Source organism: Hyperolius riggenbachi, chromosome 1, assembly GCF_040937935.1.
Source record: "Hyperolius riggenbachi isolate aHypRig1 chromosome 1, aHypRig1.pri, whole genome shotgun sequence".
Taxonomy (NCBI): Eukaryota; Metazoa; Chordata; class Amphibia; order Anura; family Hyperoliidae; genus Hyperolius; species Hyperolius riggenbachi.
In genome coordinates this window covers 490,467,329-490,492,328 of record NC_090646.1, presented here as the reverse complement: position 1 = coordinate 490,492,328, position 25,000 = coordinate 490,467,329, and the positions used below count along the sequence as shown (strand labels likewise).

The following is a 25,000-nucleotide window of genomic DNA, read 5'->3' as shown; positions in this document are numbered from 1 at the left end:
ATTTACATAGATTTGTGTGCTGTAGTTTTCTGGTTTGAACTCCACAAAAAAATTTCCATAAAAATCTGTTTAATACGGCAGCATCCATAGTCGTCTCGCTTCAGGTTCCCTTTAATCAGATCTGCCCGGTAGACCCTTTAATGCCCAATATGGGGTTTTAAACACTCATTTTGTGTACCTTTCAAAAGTACATAGTGCAATCCCGTTGATGTCAATGCATTTCAATTTCATAACATTTAATTTTCTTATTCTTTTTTTTTTTATTTTCATCAAATCTACAGCAAGATGAAATTTTGCAGTTAAGCCCATCAATATGAACAACCTAGTGTAATTTAGTAGGAAGTAGTCAAGTCTCCAAAACATTTGATACACTTTGTTTACATTTTTAGGAAATTACTTCTGCTGGTTAGCATTATATAGTTAGTTTGATTGAAAAAAAAATAATTTCTCCATCAAGTCCAACCAGAAAAAGATTCCTTTAAGGCCCCGTTCACACTTGCGTTTCTGTAAAGAACGGACCGGATGTACATATTGATACGGCTGCGATCCGGATCCGTTTGGTAAAAGAGATACAAACTATATAAATATTGTTGGGGTCTGGGAGGTCAGCAGAAGGTGCACATGTAGAATCAGATCCTCCGCTGTGTAGGGCTTCACCTCCACATCCGACATATACTGCCAAACAGCTCCAGCACAAAGTCACTGCTGCTCCACTCCAGAATTGCTGGGCCCAGGTGTCCCCATCCAAAATGGCCGCTAGAAAACGCATAGGAAGTGGGGTAGAACGTCAGGTTTTTATAGCCAGTGTGTTCTGTGCTTTCCGTTTCCCATTGGTTTCTATGCACGGATGGTGCAGTCAGGCTCCGGTGCGGGTGCATCGGCCGGATGATCCGGACCCAAAAATAGAGCATGTTAGAAAAGTGTCCGGAGTCCGGATCCGATCCGGCTCCGTTCCGTATGGATCGGACGCGTGTGAACAGCCGCATAGACTTTGCATTGCTATGCGGAAAGTCTGTTCCGTTTGTACAGTATACGGTCCGGATCCGATCAGGCGAATCCGGACAGCGAACGCTAATGTGAAGACTCTTAGGAGTGGACAGGTAATTTACTGAGCACAGGTACCTGATTACACAATATTTGGAGAAGATTGCCTTTAAAACATAAATCACCTCTAAAAATCAGAAGTTTGTGTTAAGACAATATTTTTGTTTGTGCCAGGGCCGGATCATTGGAAAGATATTAGTCACAGCTGTGGAGGAGATCATCAGTCCCCTATTAACATCATAAAGGCCAAAGCCGAACGAGACAGCAATTTAGCTGACATCACTTTCGATGGCTATAATATTGCTCCACATGGTCAGTGGAAGCTTATGAATGATGGACATTCAGGTGAGACAATTTCTCTGGCAAACTCTGATCTTCTTTGTAACAACATTTAAACATCTGGATACTTCACAGCTGGTTTAACAGATTGTGGTCCTGAATCATATTCCTGATTGTTCTCTGCAGTTATGATGACTCTGCCTGAAGGTATAAGTATCAGCGGTGCAGGATTACCATACTCGTACCACGCTGTGCAGTTCCATATCCACTGGGGAAGTCCTACTAAAGATGGATCAGAGCACACAGTGGATGGCAAGCAGTTCCCTCTTGAGGTACCTAACTGATCTGTCACCTTTCTCTCATTCTCATGGAACATCACCTATTTCAAAAATAATGTTCACACTTTTCATGCTGAAAAGGGTAATCAAAATTGATGTTTGTATGGTGAGCTCATGACCGGTTTAAGCAACAATGGGGCCCCAGGGCAAACTAAACCTGGGGGGCCCCCCAACAGATACCACGGAACAAAAATCGGCATTAAGGGACCTTTTTTGCAGCTGGTATAGTCAGGGTATGAAGCCCCAATCGGTCGGAGCTCCACATTCTGGCTACCCCAGCCTGCATGGGGGACAAGGGGTTAAAAAGTTTCAGGAGGGGGGACCCCACATAATAATAAAAAAAAAATTCCCACACTCTAAACATAAATTTTTTGGGGGGAAAATAGGAAAAAATGCCAGGGATCTTCATGCAGCCATATTGCGGCTGTATACTGATCCCTGGCCAAAGCGCTGCGGCTGCGTATGGACCCCCTGGAAACCCCGTCAGGAAATGTATTGCTCTTTCTTTTGACACATGTAAAATTACACTACCATTAGGTTTGCTACTAAAAGTGACATTTACCGCATTTACCAGTATACTTTTTTCCTTTATAACTTTATCATCGATTTTCTCAAAAAATTATAAGGTCTTTTTGAAAAATAGTTTTTCCTCTTATTCCCAATGATCTCCTTAACATATCCTGCAAATTTAGGTTTTCTAGCATTTAAGGTGGATTTGCTATTAACCGTTAAAGTCGGCGGGTTTTTAAATGTGTATTTTTTTTCCTTTGAAACTTTAAAATCGATTTTCTCAAAAACTATAAGGTCTTTTTGAATTTTTTCCCTCTTGTAGCCACTGGGGGCCCCTACAGGCTCTGGGGCCCTGGGGCAATTGCCTCCTTTGCCTCTATGGTAGCGACGACCCTGGGCGAGCTTTACTTATTTTTTTCCCTAACTCAGGTAATAAAATTAAAGCGGATCCGAGATGAAAAACTAACTATAACAAGTAACTTGTCTATATATCTTATCTAAAGTTTAGATAGTTTACACAGCAAATCTAGCTGCACACAGCTTTAATAGAATAAGAATATTTCTTCCTGTGATACAATGACAGCAGCCATGTTGTTTGTAAACATTACACAGAGGCAGGCTTATCTGTATCTTGAGCAAAGAAAACTAATCCACTCTCCTCCTCCCTCCTCCCCTCTGCCTCTGAAATCTCTGGCTAGTAATACCTCCCCCTCCTCCTGCCCAGACCGAGCTCCCATGAGCCCTTGCTACTGTCTGAAAGTGCCTTGGCTCTCTGAAAACCTGTGGGAGTGGCTTATTTAGTTTATAGGGAATTAGAACATTAAAACAAAAACAAAAAAGTATTTGGCTTGAGGAATGCCCTATAAACAATAGGAAAGGAACACAATTATGCAATGAGTAAAAGTTCATCTCGGATCCACTTTAACCAGCTGAGCGGTCTGGACGAGCTCAGCTCGTCCAACACCGCCAGCGGCTGCCGCTCAGGCCCTGCTGGGCCGATTTTGATGAAATAAAAAGCAGCACACGCAGCCGGCACTTTGCCAGCCGCGTGTGCTGCCTGATCGCCGCCGCTCTGCGGCGATTCGCCGCGAGCAGCGGCGAAAGAGGGCCCCCCTAGCCGCCTGAGCCCTGCGCAGCCGGAACAAAAAGTTCCGGCCAGCGCTAAGGGCTGGATCGGAGGCGGCTGACGTCAGGACGTCGGCTGACGTCGATGACGTCACTCCGCTCGTCGCTATGGCGACGATATAAGCAAAACAAGGAAGGCCGCTCATTGCGGCCTTCCTTGTTTATTCTGGGCGCCGGAGGCGATCAGAAGATCGCCTCCGGAGCGCCCTCTAGTGGGCTTTCATGCAGCCAACTTTCAGTTGGCTGCATGAAATAGTTTTTTTTTTATTTAAAAAAAACCCTCCCGCAGCCACCCTGGCGATTTAATCAGAACGCCAGGGTGGTTAAGGCAAACTAGTTCAGCAATGATAAACCAAATTTAAACATCACAAAAGCTTGCAAGCCTTCTTCAGACTATATTCCTGTTGATTGACAATGTTGGAACGTATCGGAAGGACAATCGGAAGGGGGTAGAGAGATTTTTATTTTGCAAATGTAAGGATCTTTAAAGAGGAGCAGTTAGGTATTGGGTCTCAGAGAAAAAAAAACACATATATCAGTAGCTAAATATTGGCTGTACTTACATTACATATGCATTTCACTGTCCACGTTTGAATTTCACAGAATTTTTATATAGTATTTGCAGAGAATGATGCTCCTGACAGCTCATGGCAGGTTCCATGTTAGTCTGTCTTGTATGAAGCCAATTGTAATGTCATATCCTCCCTTACCTTGCTTCCTGATGATTCGACTCACAAAAAAGATCAGGATCAAAGATCCTAATGGTTTATGATCCGGACAACACTACTGTGCAGTGAATATTAATTAGCCATGTGGCTAGGAACAATAGCGGACTCACGCAGTATACTCTAACGGAACATGTGCCCTGTGAACAGCACATTGATTTTTCAGTGCTGGCTGCTGTTACAAGCTGCTGTAACATGAGCCTGTAGCTTCCCACTGTGAAAGCAGCCTTAGGGCGGGATAGGGAAATGAAGGGCAGGACCAAGGGAGTGCACTGGGGAGAAGAAGCAGCCCCAGAATGCTTTGCAGTATTTGTTATACTGTTAGGAGAATAGAGGTTTAAATTAGCTTTTGCAGCCTGACAGTTACTCTTTAAGATACATTAATTACAAGAGATCTTGCAAGAATTGTGAGGTATTTATATAAGACCCTTGGTTTACTTAACGCCTGAAATGGAGAGTTTTTTTACAGACCCTATCCTGTTCTCTGCTGCTGGAGCCTGGAAACAGTTAAGGTGGGCCTGAACTCAGAACTTCCTCTCTGCTCTAAAAGATACACAACAGCATAATAACCTTTAAAAAAAACATGTATTTGTTACACCTGATACAAATCCTAAAATAAATCTGCACTGTTTCTACTTCCTGATTCATGGAAGTAGACATGTTGGGCCTGATTCACAAAGCAGTGCTAACAGTTAGCACCCTGGTGAAAAGCCCTTTATCACGCCTAAACTCAGTTTAGGCATGATAAGTTTAGGTGTGATAAGTTTAGGCATGATAAGTTTAGGTGTGATAAGTTTAGGCATGATAAGTTTAGGTGTGATAAGTTTAGGCATGATAAGTTTAAGCACCAACTGCGTTAGCACCGCAGTGCACAGCTGAGCAAAAGTTTTGCGCTAGCAAAGTCTAGTGCACTTCGCATAGAGTTTAATGGCGCTGCTTTGCGTGCGGGACTTTGCGCGCTATCTACACTTAGCTAAACGTATCATGCCTAAACTTATCACACCTAAACTTATCACGCCTAAACTGGCTTTTCACCAGCATGGTGCAATGGTTATCACGCCTAAAGTCTCTAACTGGATTAGCACCGCTTTGTGAATCGAGCCCATTGTTTACAGCCTGTACTTTTGTATGGAATTATCTGCTTATCTGCCATAGGCAGTCAGGAGACACAGGGGGGAGATCAAACTACAACTAGTGATCAGACGCAAATGAGGGGGAATTAAGCTGGCCATACACTGGCCCGATTTGCCGCCGTTTTGACAGCAGATTCGATCACTGGGATCGAATCTGCTGCCAATCGTTCACGCTACACGCCGAATTTTGATCCATTCCGTCCGATTCCGTCGATCGCGCCGTGCGGAAAATAACCGTCGATCGCCCGCGGGTAAAGAGCGCATCGCTAGCGGCGTTCGAGTGCCCGACGACCGACGCAATAGAGCCGCATGCATTACCTGCTCCGCCGGCGCGACTCCCGGGTCTCCGCTCTTCTTCTCTGTCTCCGCTCTGGTCTGGTCTCCGGCATGCTTCCCTTCTTCCTGTCCCGGCAGGAAGTTTAAACAGTAGAGGGCGCTCTACTGTTTAAACTTCCCCCAGACAGGAAGAAGAGAAGCATGCCGGAGACCAGAGAGGAGACGGAGAAGAAGAGCGGAGACCCGGGAGTCGTGCCGGCGGAGCAGGTAATGTGTGCGGGATGGGGGGGAAGTGGCGGCTGCACCACCACCACTACCACCACCACAGATTGTGAACGGTTTCAGGCTGAAATCGGTTCACAATCTGTTTGCAGTAAAGGTAGCCATACGATCCCTCTCTGATCAGATTCGATCAGATAGGGATCTGTCTGTTGGTCGAATCTGATGGCAAATCGACCAGTGTATGGCTACCTTTACACAGGCTAAACTCTTTGGTGCATTTCTGTTGTGTTTTCCTTGTGTCCTGTGCAAGAGTTCAGGTCCACTTTAACTGTATGTTACTGAGCAGGGGGGCACTGAGGAGGGGAGCACAGTGATTCTTGGTGGGGGGGGGGGGGCACAGTGCCCCAGAATGCCCCAGCATGCCCCAGTGTAGCGCCACCCATGCTTACTATTTTTCTTATAAGAGATTATAGCTTTGGTACTTCACTATGGAATATTCAATGTGTAACTGCACAGTAGATGAGATTTGACGGTTCACATATGTATGTGTAGTAATATGAGAAGCAGAGATTGCAGAGTAACCAAGCAGCTTGGGGTGACCCAAAACCACAAGGAGCAGCACCTGGGCCTCTGGACAAGAGGGCCCATATGGGGCCCTGCTCCAGCCTTTAGCTCATCACTAGGGCTATACTGATAATAACTTCTTCTATGTGTGCTCTGAATAGTGATAATCATTCACAAATGGCTCCATCCCATATTTAAGCCATTTTTGCACACAGAGGGCCCAATCTAATTCACATTGGCCTCAATTCACTAAAATCATGCTGGAGATAATAAAGCAAGAGAAAACTTACCTCCACACGTAAGAGAGTTATCTTACCTCTTCATTCCTTAAGTTACCTCTCCTGTAGTTAATTTACCTCCTCTGTAGTTAATTTACCTCCTCTGTAGTTATTTTCACATGCAGCTAATTAACAGCTTGTCTTTAACTCTGGAGTTATTTTAAGGATTGGAGAGTTAATTTAAAGACAGAAGAGTTAACTTTAGGCTTGCCTGAGGTAAAATGTTTCCTGAATACTACATGCCTTATCACCATGGTAACAACTCTAGAAGAGTTATTAAAGTGACTCTGTAACAAAAATTACAACGTTTTTTCTACCATCCTACAAGTTCCTAAACCTATTCTAATGTGTTCTGGCTTACTGCAGCTCTTTCTACTATAACCATCTCTGTAATAAATCAATGTATCTTTCCCCTGTCAGACTTGTCGGCCTGTGTCTGGAAGGCTGCCAAGTTCTTCAGTGTTGAACTATTCCTCTATGCACACTCCAGTGTGTGTTTTATTTACATAAGCCAGCAGCTTCTCTGCTATCTTATCAGTGATAGAAGAGAGCTGGATAAAAATCCTTCTCTGGAGGCTGTGAAAGGAGCTGGTCTGTCACATACTAAGGAATTAACGACATAGGCAGAGCTGTCTGCAGGAAGCCTGTAATGTTCAGTGCATGAGAGAAGCTGGGGACAGAAGGTAAACACACACAAGTGATCTCTTGAGATTCAGAAGTAAGGCTGTATACAGCCTCCTTGTGTATGGATGTATTTTCTATGTGTGGACATGCTGTACATCAACCTACTTCCTGTTTTGGTGGCCATTTTGTTTGTTTATAAACAAACTTTTTAAAACTGTTTTTGACTACTTTTAATGCGGCGGGGAGCGGTGAAATTGTGACAGAGGGTAATAGGAGATGTCCCCTAACACACTGGTATGTTTACTTTTGTGCGATTTTAACAATACGGATTCTCTTTAAAGACAGGAGATAAGTTTAGTGAATTGAGGCCTTTGTCTCCTAAGTTTTCTTGCAGGAGATAATTTTTATCCCAAATTTACTGCCAAAATTAATTTTCTGATTATTTGAGTGCTTGCTGGGGGCTTAGAAGACATTTTATTGTTACAATGGGAAATATCACCTAGGGCAGGGCTGGATTTACCATAAGGCACTGTAGGCTTGTGCCTACAGGCACCTAATGAGGAAAAAGCATCTCCCCCCCCTAGTGTCTCCCCTCTCATTCCCTATGCAGAGTCCCGAGCAGAGCGTAAATGAGATGTTACTAACCCAGCTCTCTGCAGTTCATCACCGGTAGCTACCTATGATGGGCAAGGGAAGTAAGGGAGAAGTGACAGCCAGGCCAAGCAGCACACTTGAGGTGTGGTTCAGTGGGGGTTTGTAGGTTCATGGAGGCGAGGTCTAGGGTGGCAGGACATCTGTGCCTATAGGCTCCTGTGATGTAAATCCAGGCTTGACCTAGGAGAAAACGTAAGAGAAAAAGTGAGTTGGATCAGGCCCAGAGTGTCCTTGGAAAGCAGGTTTGGGCACCCCATCTTATTTATTTGCTTGTTATACTATATACAGTATATCCTGGCGTATAAGACTACTTTTTAACCCTTGACAATCGTCTGAAAAGTCAGGGGTCATCTTATATGCCGGGTGTCATTGATGCCGGGTGATAAACCCTATCCTGTTACCGCCTCTCAGATCTCGCTGCTGAGGACTGTAGTGAAGCGGCGCAGGCGCACATGTGTGAGATCTAAGAGGCAGAGAAGGAGGTAAATAGTTTACAGGGGCGGGCCAGAAGGGTGAAAGAGGCGCGTTTTATGGACACAGCGCAATCTATTCTTCCATACCGCTTTGATAAGCAGGGAAACAGGGAGAGTTGACCAATCCAACCAGTCAATTGCCTATATACTGTTATATACTGGGTACTGCATACAGTACAGTACACCTGATAGGTAGCACTGGTTGCGCTATTAGCATGTTCCATATTACCAAGGCAATGCAAACATTCATAGGGTATCACACACTATCCAAGTAGCATGACCATTGGTAAAGTGCGGATATCAGTATTATTCAACCATTCTACTTTCATTGGAGCACTTCTCAGTTATCAGCTGATCCCCTGGTCCATCCTAATGCCTAACCCTAACATCCCCAACAGAAAAAACCCTTCCTAATGCCTAATCCTAATATTCCTTCCCCCTTATATTAAACCCTTCCTGACACTTAATCCTAATCTACCCTCCAACATCCAGTGTTTCCTAACAAGTTGACTAATGTTAACCTTCAATCCCGAAGTGTTATATCTAAACTCATCTTACCCTATCCCCTAACACTAACACTTTAAATCAGGTGTTCAGTTCAACTATTGACATCTCCTTTCTCAGGGGTTTGATTTGGGCATCGGCATGCAGCTGTTACATAACTGAGCATTAGCTATAGGTTACAATGAATGAATTGGGTGCCTGTATTCATCCTATGTGCAAATCAATTACCAAATTCTGAGCTAAAATTTGCATGGGGCTCCATAATGGCATCCAAAAAAAGCTAAAGCACCACTAAAATTAACCCGTTCCCTTTACAGTTAAACAATGAGCCAGAAAATTGGTTGTGTGTTTGAACATTTATTTTAGTGATTGCCATCCATTGGATTACAGTGTAGAATTCGATAATCCTGTGTGTCACATTTTGTTGACACTTTCTTCTTATGAAGTGACAGAAAGATTTGGGGGAACACTAGAACATAGTGTTTCCCATGCTTGTGAACAAATAAAACTGTTGAGGTTCTAACAAGTATGATGAGTTAAGCTGTGTACTTGTCTATTTTGTCTGTAGCTCCATATTGTTCACATGAATGCCAAATACAGCAGTATCACAGAAGCTAAGAAAGACCCCGAAGGCTTGGCTGTGCTAGGCATACTTATAACGGTAAGGCATATTCAGTTTTAAAGGCTTGACTCCAGTAATATTTATAAACGTAAAATTTAATAGCTTAAAGAGTCCAAAATGTTACCTTTTTGTGTCAGGCAATCTTTTTGCAGCAACAATTTTGAAGCCGTCTAATTGAAGGTATTTACAACAGGTTTTATGGATGATATTGTTTGGCTCAGCATCATTATGCTGTTGACATTGTAAAGGGGCGGGTTCAGGGTTTGATTGGAACACTGGGAGCTCAGCAAGGAAGTTAAAACCTGCGGCCCATGTGCCCCCATTATTTGGACCTCACAAATGCTTATATTATTTTATTAGCCATAGTCTTGCTACCTATTCTTAAAGAGAACCCGAGGTGGGTTTGAAGAATATTATCTGCATACAGAGGCTGGATCTGCCTATACAGCCCAGCCTCTGTTGCTATCCCAAACCCCCCTAAGGTCCCCCTGCACTCTGCAATCCCTCATAAATCACAGCCACGCTGCTGACAAACAGCTTGTCAGAGCTGGCTGTGTTTATCTCTATAGTGTCAGTCTGCTGCTCTCCCCGCCTCCTGCAGAACTCCAGTCCTCGCCTGCATCCCTTCCCTCCCTGCTGATTGGAGGGAAGAGACGGGGGCAGGGACCGGAGCTATGCAGGAGGCGGGAGAGCAGCTGAGACTGACACTACAGATGTAAACACAGCCTCACAGTACGGCTGTGATTTATGAGGGATTGCAGAGTGCAGGGGGACCTTAGTGGGGTTTGGGATAGCAACAGAGGCTGGGCTGTATAGGCAGATCCAGCCTCTGTATGCAGATAACATTCTTTAAACACACCTCGGGTTCTCTTTAAAGAGTAACTGTTAGCCCAAAAAATCAAATTTAAATCTCTATTGCAATGTGTTAAATAGTTTGTAAGGGAGCCAAAAAGGCAATGCTGAAGTTAAAAAGCAATCTAATTTTTTTACTGTATGACTATCATTCAGCCTTTTCCCCAAGCTTCTAAGGAGGACGCAAGGCCGCATACCAGATACTGCAGAGCATGCAGAGCATGCCCATGTCTGCCCGACCCCCCTCTCCCCCCCCAAGACCAGGTGCCGATGTCTGCCCGACCCCCTCTCCCCCCCAGGACCAGGTGCCGATGTCTGTCCGCTCCGCCCCCCCCCCCCCCAAGAGCCGATGTCTGTCCGACCCCCCAGGACCAGGTGCCGATATCTTCTCACCCCAAAAAGCTGACACGGAGAGAGAGCGGGAGCGGAGTACATCTACACACTTCCAGCGCCGCCACCGCAGCTCAGCCGCCGAGTCACATGTGAGAGAATCACGAGCAGGAGAGAGATGCACGGCGACAGGGCAAACTTGCGGTGGCGGCGCTGGAATTTCAGCGGCACCTAACTGACCAAGCAAGATATAAATATATACGCCTTGGTGATGGGTTTAAAAAATCAGTTATGTCTTATTGTATAATTATGGAGCATATACACAGGCAAAGACCAAAGCCTCATATACACAGTACAATTTTCCATAAGATCGACTGGTAAACTGATAAAAAGTTGCATCGTGTGTAAACATCCAAATTGTTCCTGATCGATTTTGCATTAATAAGTACCCAAAATTGATCGCAAAATAGATTGCAATCCGATCGGACCGGTCAAAAATGATCTGATAAATCTGTCAATCTGACAAAAAATTGTACCGTGTCTACCCAGCTTCAGAAAACATCTGTGCTTGGCAGTGAACTTAAACAAAGTTTATTTTGATTTTGATAATACTTCTTACTTCTGTTTGTTTAGGAGGGTGAAACAGATAATCCGAGCTATAGCCCATTGGTTTCTGCTATGAAGAATGTCTCACTGCAAGGTGAGTGCAAGAACTCTTTTATCTTTTATCTGACAAAGGATGTGTTTAGTATTGAAATATGCTGCTCAAGTATTTTTTCTTGCTCTACATCGACAGTGAACTCCCCAGCCAGGACTGAACAGGATCTTTGCACAGGACTAATTCGTTTTGGCAGCATACTGATTGAAATCCATCAGCTTGACAGATTGATGGCTTGGTAATTAGTCATTACTGTAACAGGCTTAGCCCTTTGCAAAGATCTGGTCTGCCCATGGTAAATCTGGTAATAAATAAATAAATAAAGTTAAATTATCACTTATTAATTACGGTACTAGTCTGATAGGCAATCTTTCATCCTTCCTCTTTTACTATTTACCTTTCTACTCCTTAGACAATGAATTAGCAGAACTCCCTGATTTACCTTTTTCTAATCAATGGAAGGGTAACACAAAAAGCTACATAGCTCATGCTGGAAGCATAGGTGGCTCGATGGTCCATGCTGTGTAGCAGAAGTATCTGAATGACAATACATCGTATTTTTCAGACCATAAGACCTACTTTTTCTCCCCCAAAATTTGGAGGGAATCGTGGGTGCGTCTTATGGTCCGAAGGAAAAGCAAAAGTGTAAAAAAAAGTCCAGAGGTGCGCAGGGAGCGACTTTCCCATCCAGCGCCAAGCTCCTCTCTGGCTTGTCCCTGCGTCCCTCTTCTCCTGCATTCCGGGCATGTGTCTTCTGCTCGGTTTCTGTCATCTGGGTTTGCTGTATAGTGGCCGTCTGCTGCTGTACAGCTCCAGGGCCCCCGTTTGTGTCCGCGTGGCCTTCGCAACGCAGCCTTGGTCCTTCTCCCTGGCATCCACCATCTGGAGGTGGAGGCAGGCGGTCGCTGAAAACGGACACCGGTAGGTAGCCGCTGTATAGCGAAGCCAGAAGCCGGACCCTGGGGAGAAGAAGTACCAAGGCTGCATTGGTGAGGCTACATGGCCGTTATACAGTGTAGCCAGAAGATGGACGCCGGGGAAAAGAAGGATGCCAGAGGAGAACACAAATGCCAAGCCGGACTGGAGTGAGGTGGGAGGAGCATGGCGGCAGAATCAGGTGGGATCTGAAGTTAAGTGAGTGCCCTTAGTGTAGTGTAGCTTAGTTGGGAGGGTTGCAGGGGGTTAGTTTAGTGAAGAGTCTAGTGTGTAGTGTAGTGTATATTCTAGTGTGAAGTGTAGTAGTGTAGTGCAGTGTAGTATAGAGTGCAGTCAGTGTACTGTCCGGTGTGTAGTGTAGTGTAGTGCAATGTAGTATAATGTGCAGTGCATAGTCTAGTGTGTAGTGTAGTGTGTAGTGTAAGTGGTAGGATGCAGTAAGACTTAGTGTAGTGTAGCTTAGAGACAGTTTTTTGGGGGGTAAAGGGTCCATAACACGATCCTACACCATAGATGAATCTAGTTTTTGTTAAATGTTTTCCTGATTTTTGTCCTCAAAACCTGGATGCGTCTTATGGTCCGGTGCATCATATGGTCTGAAAAATATGGCAGGTTTTCCCAAAATGAAACTGTTGACATATGTCCTTCAATATATTACCTTTACCTCCGTTCTAACTTTGTGTTTGTTTTTTGCTTTGTACTACATATCAACCACAGTTGAATGATAAACCATTAAGCGATGTCTGTCTCCTATAAAATGGAGCCTTGTTACATTGCTAGTTTTGGCTTGTATGATGACCCTGATGGTCTGTATCAATTTTGGAAGCAAGCCTGAATTCAAATAGCCTAAATATATATACATACTGTACATACACAGATATCCACATATCTGAGCAGTGGCATCATTAGCCTATTTGAATTTAGGCTAGTTTCCAAAATTGCTACACAGGTGACCTAAGTCTGCTTCCCACGTCTGCAGAAAGCACATTGGAGCATGTTGGTTAATATATCTACCACATCCATCACTGCTCAAAACCTTTGACTTGAAGAAAATGATTTCAAAGCAGTCACACAATAGATTTAACCACAAAAAAATCATATAAAAAAATAAATAATAGGAAATATCCTCCCGTCAGCAAAAAATATCAGCAGGAGAGGAAAGTATGTTTCAACCATTGGTGGGGCACTCTCAATCCTCGTCAAAGTTCAGGAAAAAGCATAAGTAGTTATTGAGTAGCGCTCAATACTGGTAAGTGTCCTCTCGGGTGCATAAATCAAGCTGTAAAGCGAGACACATAGCAGTCCGCCATTTGGGGGATTCCTTACACCAAGTGCATCCCCCGAAGGTACTCACCAGATCCAAAGACCCAAAGGGTCTGTCTGCGCATCTGGGGTGTATGGCCATCCCCGGCCTCTCTGGCAATCTCTTCCGCTAGGTCTCCTGTTGCTCCTTGGGTGGATCTTCAACACACCTCATAAATTACCACTTCAGATAGCTTCTGCCCGCTCTGCCCACTCAGGCTCCCACACTCCGCTCAGCAACACTGCGTCCAGAGTGCAGCTCCCTCAGTAGACGTCACAGGTCAAACATTACTTAATGTTTTGTTGCTATGGCAACTCATCAGGGGCTTTCGAGCTGGCTCTGTGACGTGACTGGATTTTATCTCCCACTCTGTGTCCTAATTGGATACAGAGTAGTAAGGAAGCCACGCCCCAGTCTGGGAGCGCTAAAACATCTTTACAAAATGTCTGAATAGTGCTATATACTACATAAACTTGCATTCTCTTGCAACTCTCAATCATTCCATTTTAAGAAACTCCTTTACCCATCATATAACACAGCACTAGGACTAATACAAATAATACAAATATAAGTCCTGCTAGAACTTCCACTCCCGTGACTTAAAGTGTAACAGAGCTGAAAAAGAGAGAAGTTTTATACATACCTGGGGCTTCCTCCAGCCCCATGTGCATGGATCACTCCTTGCCGCCGTCCTCAGTCTTCTCCAGTGCCGGTACTGGGTCCCATAACTTCAGCCAGTCAGGCCACTCTGCACAGGAGAAGTGCGCCCTCAACATATCTCTCCAGTGGCTGCTGGAGAGATACGTAAAGAGCGCACTTCTCTTACATCAGACTGGCGCGACTGGCTGAAGTTACGGGACCCGGTACCGGTGCTGGAGAAGACTGAGGATGGCGGCGTGGGAGCAGTCTGTGCTTATGGGGCTGGAGGAAGCCCCAGTTATGTATAATTTTTTTTCTCTTTTTCAGCTCTGGTTTCTTTTAAAGGGCCAGTCTTAACTAAAACCACTTTGCAAGAGGCATGACAAAACACACAAATGACACATGTTCTATTTAAAACTATACATAGGAAAGGTTCCCCTTCCATCCTTCTCCACTAGATCAAAAGGGTCCTTTGATACCCCGTCAAATTTAACTAGGCCAAAATAAAACAACCACTTTGACTGCTGTCTGTGATTTTTCATATCCCTGATCCATCTTCTCTTCTACCTGCGCCAAACATCATGGATATGTGATACCAGGGGTGGGGTGCAGAGGAAATGCAGGCTTGGTGTTACAATCCCCTTTACAAAAAGTTGTAACATCCTCTATAATAAAACCCTAATGTATCTGCGTCCCATGTCCCTGTGTGTGTCCCATTTGCGCTCTGCGCATGTGCAGGAACGCAGAGACACTAGAGTGACGCGCGGCAAGGGATGACAGGCGAAAGGGCGGACGGGCCGGCGGGCGAGCGCGGGCAGGCGGGCGCGCTGCGCACAGAGGGCGTACATTGCGGGCGCAGGTGCGTCGGGCGCGCGGCGGAAATGTGCGTGCGCAGAGTGCGCATGCACAGTGACAGACCTAGCCCGTTTTTAAAGGTCACTAGTTGTAAATAAAACAGAATGCAATGATCAGCAAATAATTTAAACTGTATTTAATTGAAAACAGTATGAAGACAATTGGCCATATGCAATTCCCTTTTTCTCCTAAGTTTTCTCCTGGCAGATGATATTTCATCTTCTGTTTAAAATAACTTTTCAACATTATTTAATTAAGAAAGTACCAAAAAGTAGGTGAAAAAATATTGCCAAAATTATTATAATTTATTTTATTGCTTGCTGGTAGCTTAAAAGGTTTTTTATTGATAAGATAAGGGCCCATATGCAATTAACTTTTACCCCTTAGTTTTCTCCTAGGTGATATTTTCAAAATTGTTAATAAAATGCTAATTTACACAACCAGCAAGCAAGAAAATACTCAAAATAATTTTAATAGTACTTGTTCACCTACTTTTTAGTACTTTTTCAGTTGCAAAGTGCTGAAAATGTATTTTAAATAAAAGATAAAAAAAAATATCTCCTAGGAGAAAACCCAGAAGAAAAAGTTAACTGCATATGGGTCAAGGTGTGAAAATATCACCTAAGAGAAAACTCAGGAGAGAAGTGAATTGAATAATGGTCAATTTTTCTCCTACAAGATAATTTTTCATCTTTTGTTTAAAATAACTTTTCAGCACTCTGCAAATAGCAAAGTACTGTTAACATTATTCTGAGTATTTTCTTGCTTGCTGGTGGCTTAAAAGGCTTTTCTAATTAATAAAGTGTAAAAATATCACTTTGGAGAAAATGTAAGGGAAAACTGAATAAGGGCCAATGTGCCCAAAAAAAGATTGCAAAAGTTGTTTAGTACCTCTGATTAGGTCTAGTCAGGGCCGGGCCGAGGCATAGGCTGGAGAGGCTCCAGCCTCAGGGCGCAGTGTAGGAGGGGGCGCAGAATTCATTCAGCTGTCATTCCTAATTGTGTTTGAAGCAGAAAGAAATAAGAAAAGGGGATACATGGCAGTGACTGCAAGCCAGATAACTAGAGATTAAGGTGTTGGGGAGGTTGTGGGACCTGTGGCACCTCTTAGTCTAATAGCAATCAGTGTGTGACGGCTGGGGAGGGAGGGATGGAGGGGCGCACTTTGGTGTCTCAGCCTTGGGTGCTGGAGGACCTTGTCCCGGCTCTGGGTCTAGTGATCAAAGGACATTAACTTGAATGGGTATAAAAATAGAGGCTGAGTCTCTCAGAAGCAAGGATTGGGAATTATAAGCCACTTGATTAGCAACAATTCATATCACAAAGAATGTCTGGATCTCATCATCTACAGTCCATAATATCATTAAAAGATTCAGAAAATCTGGAGAAATCTCTGTATGCAAGTAACAAGACCAAAGGTCAATACTAGCTGACAGTTATCTTTGAGGCCTTACATAACACTCATTAAAAAATATTCATTGGTAAGCAATACTATATGGACCCAGGAGCACATCTGAAAATCATAGTCTATGCATATACAAGGCAAAGGTCTACCATGCAAATATGTCTGTTAACATGGTGCTCTAATTTTACAGGCGATATTATAGAGATTAACTCATTTCCACTGGAAAGTCTCCTCCCACCTCATGACAAGTTATCCAGCTACTACAGATACCAGGGCTCCCTTACAACTCCGGACTGCGCAGAGTCTGTGATATGGACAGTGTTTGAACATGCAGTGACCATCAGCCGGGCACAGGTAAAGTCAGTTTGAATCTCCTGTGGGATTCACCTTAGAAGGTTTCCATCACCTTTGGGATTGTGGATGCAGAAACTAATTGAAATTCTCTTAGCAGATATATTTTCCATAGACGGCATTGCTGCTCTATGTAGTTACATTTTGAGATAAAGAAAAAAAAAAGCAGACAGCCATTACTGACAAGTAGCATTCATAATTCTTCCACTCTACTCCTTCATTCCTAGACTTTGTATGTACATTGAGGGCTTGATCCACTAACGCGTGCTAACACAGTTAGCACGCCTAAAAGCTTTGCACGTGCAAACTAGGGTGCTAAGTAGTTTGCACGGCAAAGCTGTTACTGATCGTGTGCTATTTAAGCACTTGTAAAAGTTTGCTTCATGTGCAAAATATGCTTATCACGCTACTTAGCACGTGAAGCGGCTGATTTTGCACACGAAGCGGTGTGCGGAAAACTTTTGCGCGCATATTAGTGCGTGCAAAGCCAGTTTGCACGTGCTAAGTGGCTTTTCACTGGCATACTAACACTTTAGTGAATCAAGCCCTATGATTATGTACTGTATGGGCTCGATTCACAAAACGGTGCTAACCCAGTTAGAGACTTTAGACATGCTAACCATTGCACCACGCTGGTGAAAAGCCAGTTTAGGCGTGCTAAGTTTAGGCATGATAAGTTTAGATAAGTTTATATCGTGCGCAAAGTCCCGCACGCAAAGCAGCGCCATTAAACTCCATGCGAAGTGCACCAGACTTTGCTAGCGCAAAACTTTTGATCAGTTGTGCACTGCGGTGCTAACCCAGTTGGTGCTTAAACTTATCACGCCTAAACTTATCACACCTAAACTTATCACACCTAAACTTATCACACCTAAACTTATCATGCCTAAACTTATCACACCTAAACTTATCACGCCTAAACTTATCATGCCTAAACTTATCACACCTAAACTTATCACACCTAGGGCCTGATTCACAAAGCGGTGATAACTCAGTTATCACGCCTAAAAGACTTTAGGCATGATAACCTTTGCACCACACTGGTGAAAAGCCAGTTTAGGCGTGATAAGTTTAGGTGTGATAAGTTTAGGTGTGATAAGTTTAGGCATGCTAAGTTTAGATAATTGTAGATAGCGTGCAAAGTCCCGCACGCAAAGCAGCGCCATTAAACTCTATGCAAAGTGCACCAGACTTTGCTAGCGCAAAACTTTTGATCAGCTGTGCACTGCGGTGCTAACGCAGTTGGTGCTTAAACTTATCATGCCTAAACTTATCACACCTAAACTTATCATGCCTAAACTTATCACACCTAAACTTATCACACCTAAACTTATCATGCCTAAACTGAGTTTAGGCATGATAAAGGGCTTTTCACCAGCGTGCTAACCAGGGGCGCCTCTGGCCATTTTGTCACTCCAGGCAAGGAAACCTGTGGTGCCCCCCCTCCATGAAAATATTTGCAATGCGGCAGCCACTATACCACTGTGTCCAATTGTAAAAATGTCCTGCTTGATTGTATTTTTGGTACATTTTTGCGATGGATTGATGATTGATCGATGTGGTGGTTGATAATCGCCATATTCGATCATTTTGAAAGACTCTGTCTGTACAAATGAATGCATGTATTGACAGCTATAGGCTAGGGTTATGATTGGGTGATTCAATTGTGAAGGTAAGATTGGGGGGGGGGGGGGGGGGGCAAAGTAGAGAGTAACAAGGAATATTTATAATTACTTTTCTCCTGGTGGACTCAGTGCTGACTCGCTCAGTATGCAGTAGCAGTGTTAGGGAGTCTTGCCCAAGGTCTCCTACTGAATAGGTGCTGGCTTACTGAGTAGAAAGAAGCAGAGATTTGAACCCAGGTTGTCTGTGCCAGAGGCAGAGCCCTTAACAATTACACTATCCAGAGAGAGGAAGAAAAGACAGCCAGCACTAGGGGAAGGGGGGAAACAAAGATGAATGAGGGAGAGAGGAGGAGTGGAGAGAGACTGAGAATAGCCTGACATGGAGCAGAGAACTTATCTGTATTGCAGCCACATAACACAGAGGCGACTTGCCTGTAATGTGACTCCTGTCCTGCCTGTCTCTCACACAAGTCAGAAAGCAGCCCTCCTGGAGTCTAGGGACTGTCGAAAACTTTTCAACCTGTGTAATACCTTATCTAGCTGACCACATGCAGTCTTTACAATGATGAGAAAGCAGACAGAGTTTTTCTCTAAGGACACTGTAGGAGGCAAGCCTCTCTTCTGCATCATGCTGTGTACATTTACCAGCTTGCCGTCAAATTGTACATTTATTTCCCTCAACCAGCCTAGTGCTTCACATTGCCTTATATATTGTACCAGCAGCCTGTGGGAAAATCTCCCTCCTTCCTCCTGGCTAGTCCGTTCTGGAATGCACACAAAGACACCATCCTCCCAGTGGCGTTGCCAAGGTTTGTGACACCTGGTGCAGTAACTCATGGTGTCACCCCCCCATTTCCTAAATAAGACTGCATCACATGGTACCTGTGTGCTGGCATACAAATGGTTTCTGCTTCCTAAAAATGACCTTGGACTACATAAGAGATATTAGATAAAGTATGGTCAATGAGTGACATGATTATGTACTCTGTAATGTGCTGCAAAAGATGTCAGTGCTATATAAATACATAATAATAATATGGTAAGACATTACACTATGACTATGGTAGGATTAGATGCGTACGTTAAAAAGGGGCGCTGGGAAAAAAGGGCGCCGGGTTTTTAACGATAAGCATGGATAACGTTTAAAAATGTATTGTACGGTATTTCGTTTAAAATTAATGTCTTTTAAAGTTATAAATCATTAAATAATGTGCATTAAATCGGCAATTGTAAAAACGTTAATCTTTCGTTAAAATACTGAAACGTATAATAACGTTAAAAAAAATAAATTACTAAGTAACCCTCCCTGTACCTACCCCTAACCCCTAGACCCCCCTGTTGATGCCTAAACCTAAGACCCCCCCTGTTGGTGCCTAAGTAACCCTCCCTGTACCTACCCCTAACCCCTAGACCCCCCCTGTTAGTGCCTAAACCTAAGACCCCCCTGTTGGTGCCTAAACCTAAGACCCCCCTGTTGGTGCCTAAACCTAAGACCCCCCTGTTGGTGCCTAAACCTAAGACCCCCCTGTTGGTGCCTAAACCTAAGACCCCCCTGTTGGTGCCTAAACCTAAGACCCCCCTTTTGGTGCCTAAACCTAAGACCCCCTGTTGGTGCCTAAACCTAAGACCCCCCTGTTGGTGCCTAAACCTAAGACCCCCCTGTTGGTGCCTAAACCTAAGACCCCCCTGTTGTTTTTTTCGTTTAAAAATAATGTAAAAAAAAAAAAAAAAAAAGTACTGTTTTTCGTTTAAAAATAATGTTTGAAAAAAATATTGTACTGTTTTTCGTTTAAAAATAATATTTAAAAATGTATAAATAATTAAATAATGTGTAATCATGAGAAGCAGTAATAAAACATTAAGTCTCCGGGCGCCGCTTTTAAAACGTTATTTTTCACCGGCTCCCTTTTTTCCTATCGGGCGCCCATTAAACGATATTTATTATAGGAGTGAATGGCGGCGCCCGATTTGTCCACTAGCCTCAGGCGCCCGAATTTACTGTTTCCGGATTAGATTGTGAGCTCCTCTGATGACAGTCAGTGACATGACTATGAACTCTGTAAAGTGCTGCAGGTCATAAAGGAGGAAGGAGACCATATTTCCACTCCGAATATGGGCCCCGATACAACAATAACAGTAACATTTCTATAGCCTTTCTCTCCCATAGGACTCAAAGCGCAATACAAGAGGGGCGGGAAACGCTGCTCATCTCACCTATGGTTTTGCAGTTCAGATTGCACCTGGATGGCATGCTGCAGCTTTATGCAGCACGCAGCCGAATCCCTATAGCCTTTTTTAGCGATTCAGGCTGCAGCTGCACAGCAGAACAGAAACCGCAACTGAATCAGAAACGGCTATGGCTCCTAGTGGAAACTGGCCCTTAGCAAGAGATGAAGGAGGCTGGGAATACAAAGAGGAAATAAGAAAGAAAGAAAGAAAGAAAGAAAGAAAGAAAGAAAGAAAGAAAGAAAGAAAGAAAGAAAGAAAGAAAGAAAGAAAGAAAGAAAGAAAGAAAGAAAGAAAGAGAAAGAAAGAAAAAAACAAAGAAAGAAAGAAAGCAAATGAGAAATAGAAAAGGAGGGAGAATGTAAGCAAGGAAGAGAGGGATGGACAAAGGCCGGTACACATCATGCAATGCATGAATAGTTGATAGCAGATCAATTGGAAGGGGGAAAGCTGTACATAGATTGCCTGCCATTGAACTAGGGAGCAGGTTAGAGTGACAGAGGACACACAAGAGAGAAGGAGGGGGCAGGGAACAAGTAGAAAGTGAGACAAGATACAGGAAAGCATGCATTTTTGTTGTAAATGCTGTGCAGAGAATAGTCACTCCATTACAAGAGCACTTCCTCTCGCCTGTAAAAGCTTTCAGCCAGCCTGATATGGGAGAGGGGGTAGGCTGGCATATGTGCAGTATGTGTGTGTGTGTGTGTGCTGAGAGAGAGGCTGTGACAGCATGGCAGGGGGACTGGATGCTTACACAGGCTTCATATCCAATCCATATATCCTGCTCTCTCCCTTCTCCATCCCCTCCAGTGTTGCATGGCTCAATTAGATCTCAGCTCCAGCTTCCCCCTCGCTCCATCAATCAGGGTTTTGACAGGAGCAGAGATAACGCAAGCACAGGCTAGGTTCAGTTCATAGCAACGCAGACACTCCATAGCCTAAAGCTAAGTACTCACGGGGGGACAATTGTAGCTGTCGCTGCACACGGGAGCGTGTGCGCGACAGTTCGGAGACAGTTCGGCGACAGCTCGTCGCCAAGTCCCTCTGCATACACACGGCAGCAGAGGGATTAGCGATGCGGCGGAAGCTGTCGCCGAGGTTCCTCCCCCCCGCCGGATGCTCCGTGTACTGTGTGTGGGTAGCTGTCGCTAGCCCGCATACACATGCGGGGCTAGCGACAGTTCCGGCGAGGTTGCGGCGACGGCTGTAGCCGGCGATTGAACATGTCAATCGCCTGGCGACAGCTCCGACGGGCGACGGTCCGGGGCGCGCGCGTCATACACACGGGCGAACCGTCGCCGCAACACGCGCGTGCCACGTGGTTGCGGCGACGGCCGTACCCCGTGTGTATGAGCCTTCAGTCACATGCTCTGGCAGCACAGCCCAATACAGCCCAGTCTACAGGGGGGGGGGGTGTAAACAAAGATCGGCTCCATGAGCCAGCAGCTGCAGATCCAGCTAAACAGGGGAGGCTGTTCCTCTCCCAGCCTCAGTGAATTAATGTTTAAAGCTAAAATAGCATGTTTTTGGGTATTAAAATTCAGCTCTGTTGAAGTGGCATCTGCTGTCACCCCCTCTAATGGCAACATGGGAACACCCTGGTGGGGGTCGCACTCCACGCACCCGGTTACAATGCTAGTGCATCCTCCTCTTCTTTTCAAGTCATAAGGAGGGGCGGGCAGGACAGGAGTCACACAGACACACTCTAGATCCTGAGATAACACTAACATTAGGGGATGCCATACAAAGTGTTGTAGACAAAAGGTTTGTAGATTCCTTATTTGAGGCTGAGCAGTAGAGGCTTTCATTAGAACTTTTTATCTCCGTTCCCTAAGTATTCAGTCTCTAAGGACAGGAAAAATAAACTTTTTTTCCCCTCAAAGCCGCCCTGCAATACATCTGGCGCTCTAGGCAATTAGCTGGTCCGCTGGTCTCTAGAAGCGCCTCTGGTGCTAACTGTTAGCACCGCTTTGTGAATCAGGCCCCTAAACTGAGTTCAGGCGTGATAAAGGGCTTTTCACCAGCGTGCTAACTGTTAGCACCGCTTTGTGAATCAGGCAATATGTGTGTGTCTGTTTGTGTGGTAACTAAATACTCCTCACTTCTACATATGACTTTAATTAATGCATATTTTTCTGTCTTTGCAGCGTCAAATCCTGACAGACACAGTTAATTTTTCTGCCAAAGGAGAACCACTTGTAAAAATGACCAGCAATTTTCGACCACCTCAGCCAGTTAACAAACGCCCGGTGCGAGCTTCCAAGGATGCAACTGTGGGCGGCTCTACTGCTCTGTGTTCCTCAGTGCTGACCGTGTGCATCCTTAGCCTGGCATCCAGGATATTGCTAGACTAGGAGGATTTCCCATTGTTTGCTCTACTTATGAAATGGAGTTTTCACAAATAAGACTTATTGGACTGAGAAGGAACTGAAGGAACATTTTAATGCATAAAAGGACTGACATATACTTATAAGGAAGAAAAAATATATTACTGTTATAAATAAATAAATACATAAATCAACGTAATTAATATGATAAATTAACCACACAATACCTCTGTCCTAATATAATAACCCATTGCTGATTTTACTTCCCTGAAGAGATAGGAGATCCCTTCCGCCATCCACCTAATTTTTACAAGCACTTTCCCTGTTACCAGAAGTCTGTGCACAGTACACAGCAGAGCTGTGCATGTTTCCAGCTTTTCTTGCTCTCTCTCTCTCTCTCTCTCTCTCTCTCTCTCTCTCTCTCTCTCTCTCTCTCTCTCTCTCTCTCTCTCTCTCTCTCTCTCTCTCTGCCCTCCAAACTCCTCACTATGCATTTTGCAAGTATTACAGTATAGTCCTGTATAGGCTGATAAGCAGATACAAGATAGCATATGGATTCAGATCTCAGATAGGTAACCTCAGATACAGCAGGTAACCTCAGATAGGTAAGCAATGTTGAGACACAGAGAGGTGGAGAGTTGAAAGGCAGAAGGAGAAAGACTTTTTCACCTTAAGGATACATGAAGCAAATAACATGATAGCAGATTTACTTACCTGAGGCTTCTTCCCGCACCTAGAGGCATCTGTGCCCCTCACCGCCTTCCAGCCTTCAGCTACTCTTCTGGAGTCCCCTCCATAGCAGCCGGCTTCTGCGCATGTGCAAATGCTTGGACTTGCTGCTCAGGGTTGCGCTTCCATAGTCATTGGTGTGGGCAATCTAGCACAGGTTCATGATTGGATTGGGAGATAGTTATCTTATGTCTGTAGGCCATACAGAGGATGGTTTCAGGGCAAGTTTTGCAATAAAAGAAGAGGGGTGGCATACTACCTATGGTTGTGGCCAAAAATGGATGTGGTTACATTGTGGTACTTAGCTTGTCCATTTTACTAGCTTACACACAGATGTGGGATTACCTGTGTTCAGTCCCTTTTATATTACCCAATCAGTTTGCACTTTCATATGCCCTCATTCATCTACAATCCAATAAATATGCCCTCTTGTGTGCCCACAGGAAATGTGAAATATATAGTCAACTTTATGTGCACATTTAAATTTGTAGCCCAATACATACCACTGACAGGTTCCCATATAAAACAAATGCATGCATCACATTCACATAAATATCCCCTATAACAATCGCAGCCCTGGAATGCCCTTGATCTGTGCACTGCTGAGTGACATATTGCTCCATGGGGCTCTGACTGCCACCATGTTTTCTGTCCTAGTGTCCTTCAGTACTGACCTTGACTCCTGCAAAACCCATTTAATGCCCTCACATTTGATTTTCGTCTTGTGTAGGAAGGGAGGCTTGCATCAGCTCTCTTCTGAGTCCCACCATTACTCAACACCGGGTTAATGTAACCGTGCCAGCAAGGCACTCTCTATGGTATTCTTTCCAAATCCCCCCTGGCAGAGGCACAACTACAACTCACCTGGTCCCGAGAAAAACTTTGATGGCCCCAGCCAAAATTTACACCCTTTCCCTTGTTTCGCATGGGGGCCCTACTCTTCTGCATGTTTTTTCACTAGCTCTCCTTGCTCTGATTTTTGATAAATCTGTCCCATAGTGTGCACAACACCTTAATCTGCAGAGCTCTGAGTGACACAGTGACAGCGACAGCTAATGGTCAGGCTACAGAGGTAACATGGGACAGGGAGCCAGTACAGAAATTGAGGGCATCATGGCAGCTGCTAGTCAGGCAGAATAGGGGCACAAAATAGTTAGAAGGGCAGGTGTTTGAGCTACTAGAACCACTTGTGTGTGTGCCATAGGTTATGCTCACCACTGCTTTAAAACATCTTCACTAAACAGTAGATCCTTCTATGGAATTGGAGTGCCCCTTTAAATCTGCACACCTGTGTTATAGAACAGGTTAATTGCTCGCAATGCTGTTCTGCAACTTATGCATTATGTATAGGCTCACCTATGTAATCTTATCGTTCTTCCAGCCCTTCCTCATA

At 44.4% G+C, this 25,000-nt stretch overlaps 1 protein-coding gene across 1 annotated transcript in view; it reads left to right on the top strand.

Annotated features, from left to right (window-relative positions):
* The window catches only part of LOC137555368 (carbonic anhydrase 15-like), a gene marked incomplete at its 5' end in the record, with an annotated part of 29,814 nt that extends 6,888 nt beyond the window's left edge, over positions 1–22,926 (top strand). The window contains 6 exons of the mRNA XM_068271563.1: positions 1,219–1,389; positions 1,510–1,655; positions 9,318–9,410; positions 11,187–11,253; positions 16,540–16,703; positions 22,699–22,926. Of these exons, the coding sequence (XP_068127664.1) occupies positions 1,219–1,389; positions 1,510–1,655; positions 9,318–9,410; positions 11,187–11,253; positions 16,540–16,703; positions 22,699–22,905 (848 nt within the window). The remainder of the gene's footprint in view (positions 1–1,218; positions 1,390–1,509; positions 1,656–9,317; positions 9,411–11,186; positions 11,254–16,539; positions 16,704–22,698) is intronic.
* Between the last annotated feature and the right edge of the window lie 2,074 nt (positions 22,927–25,000).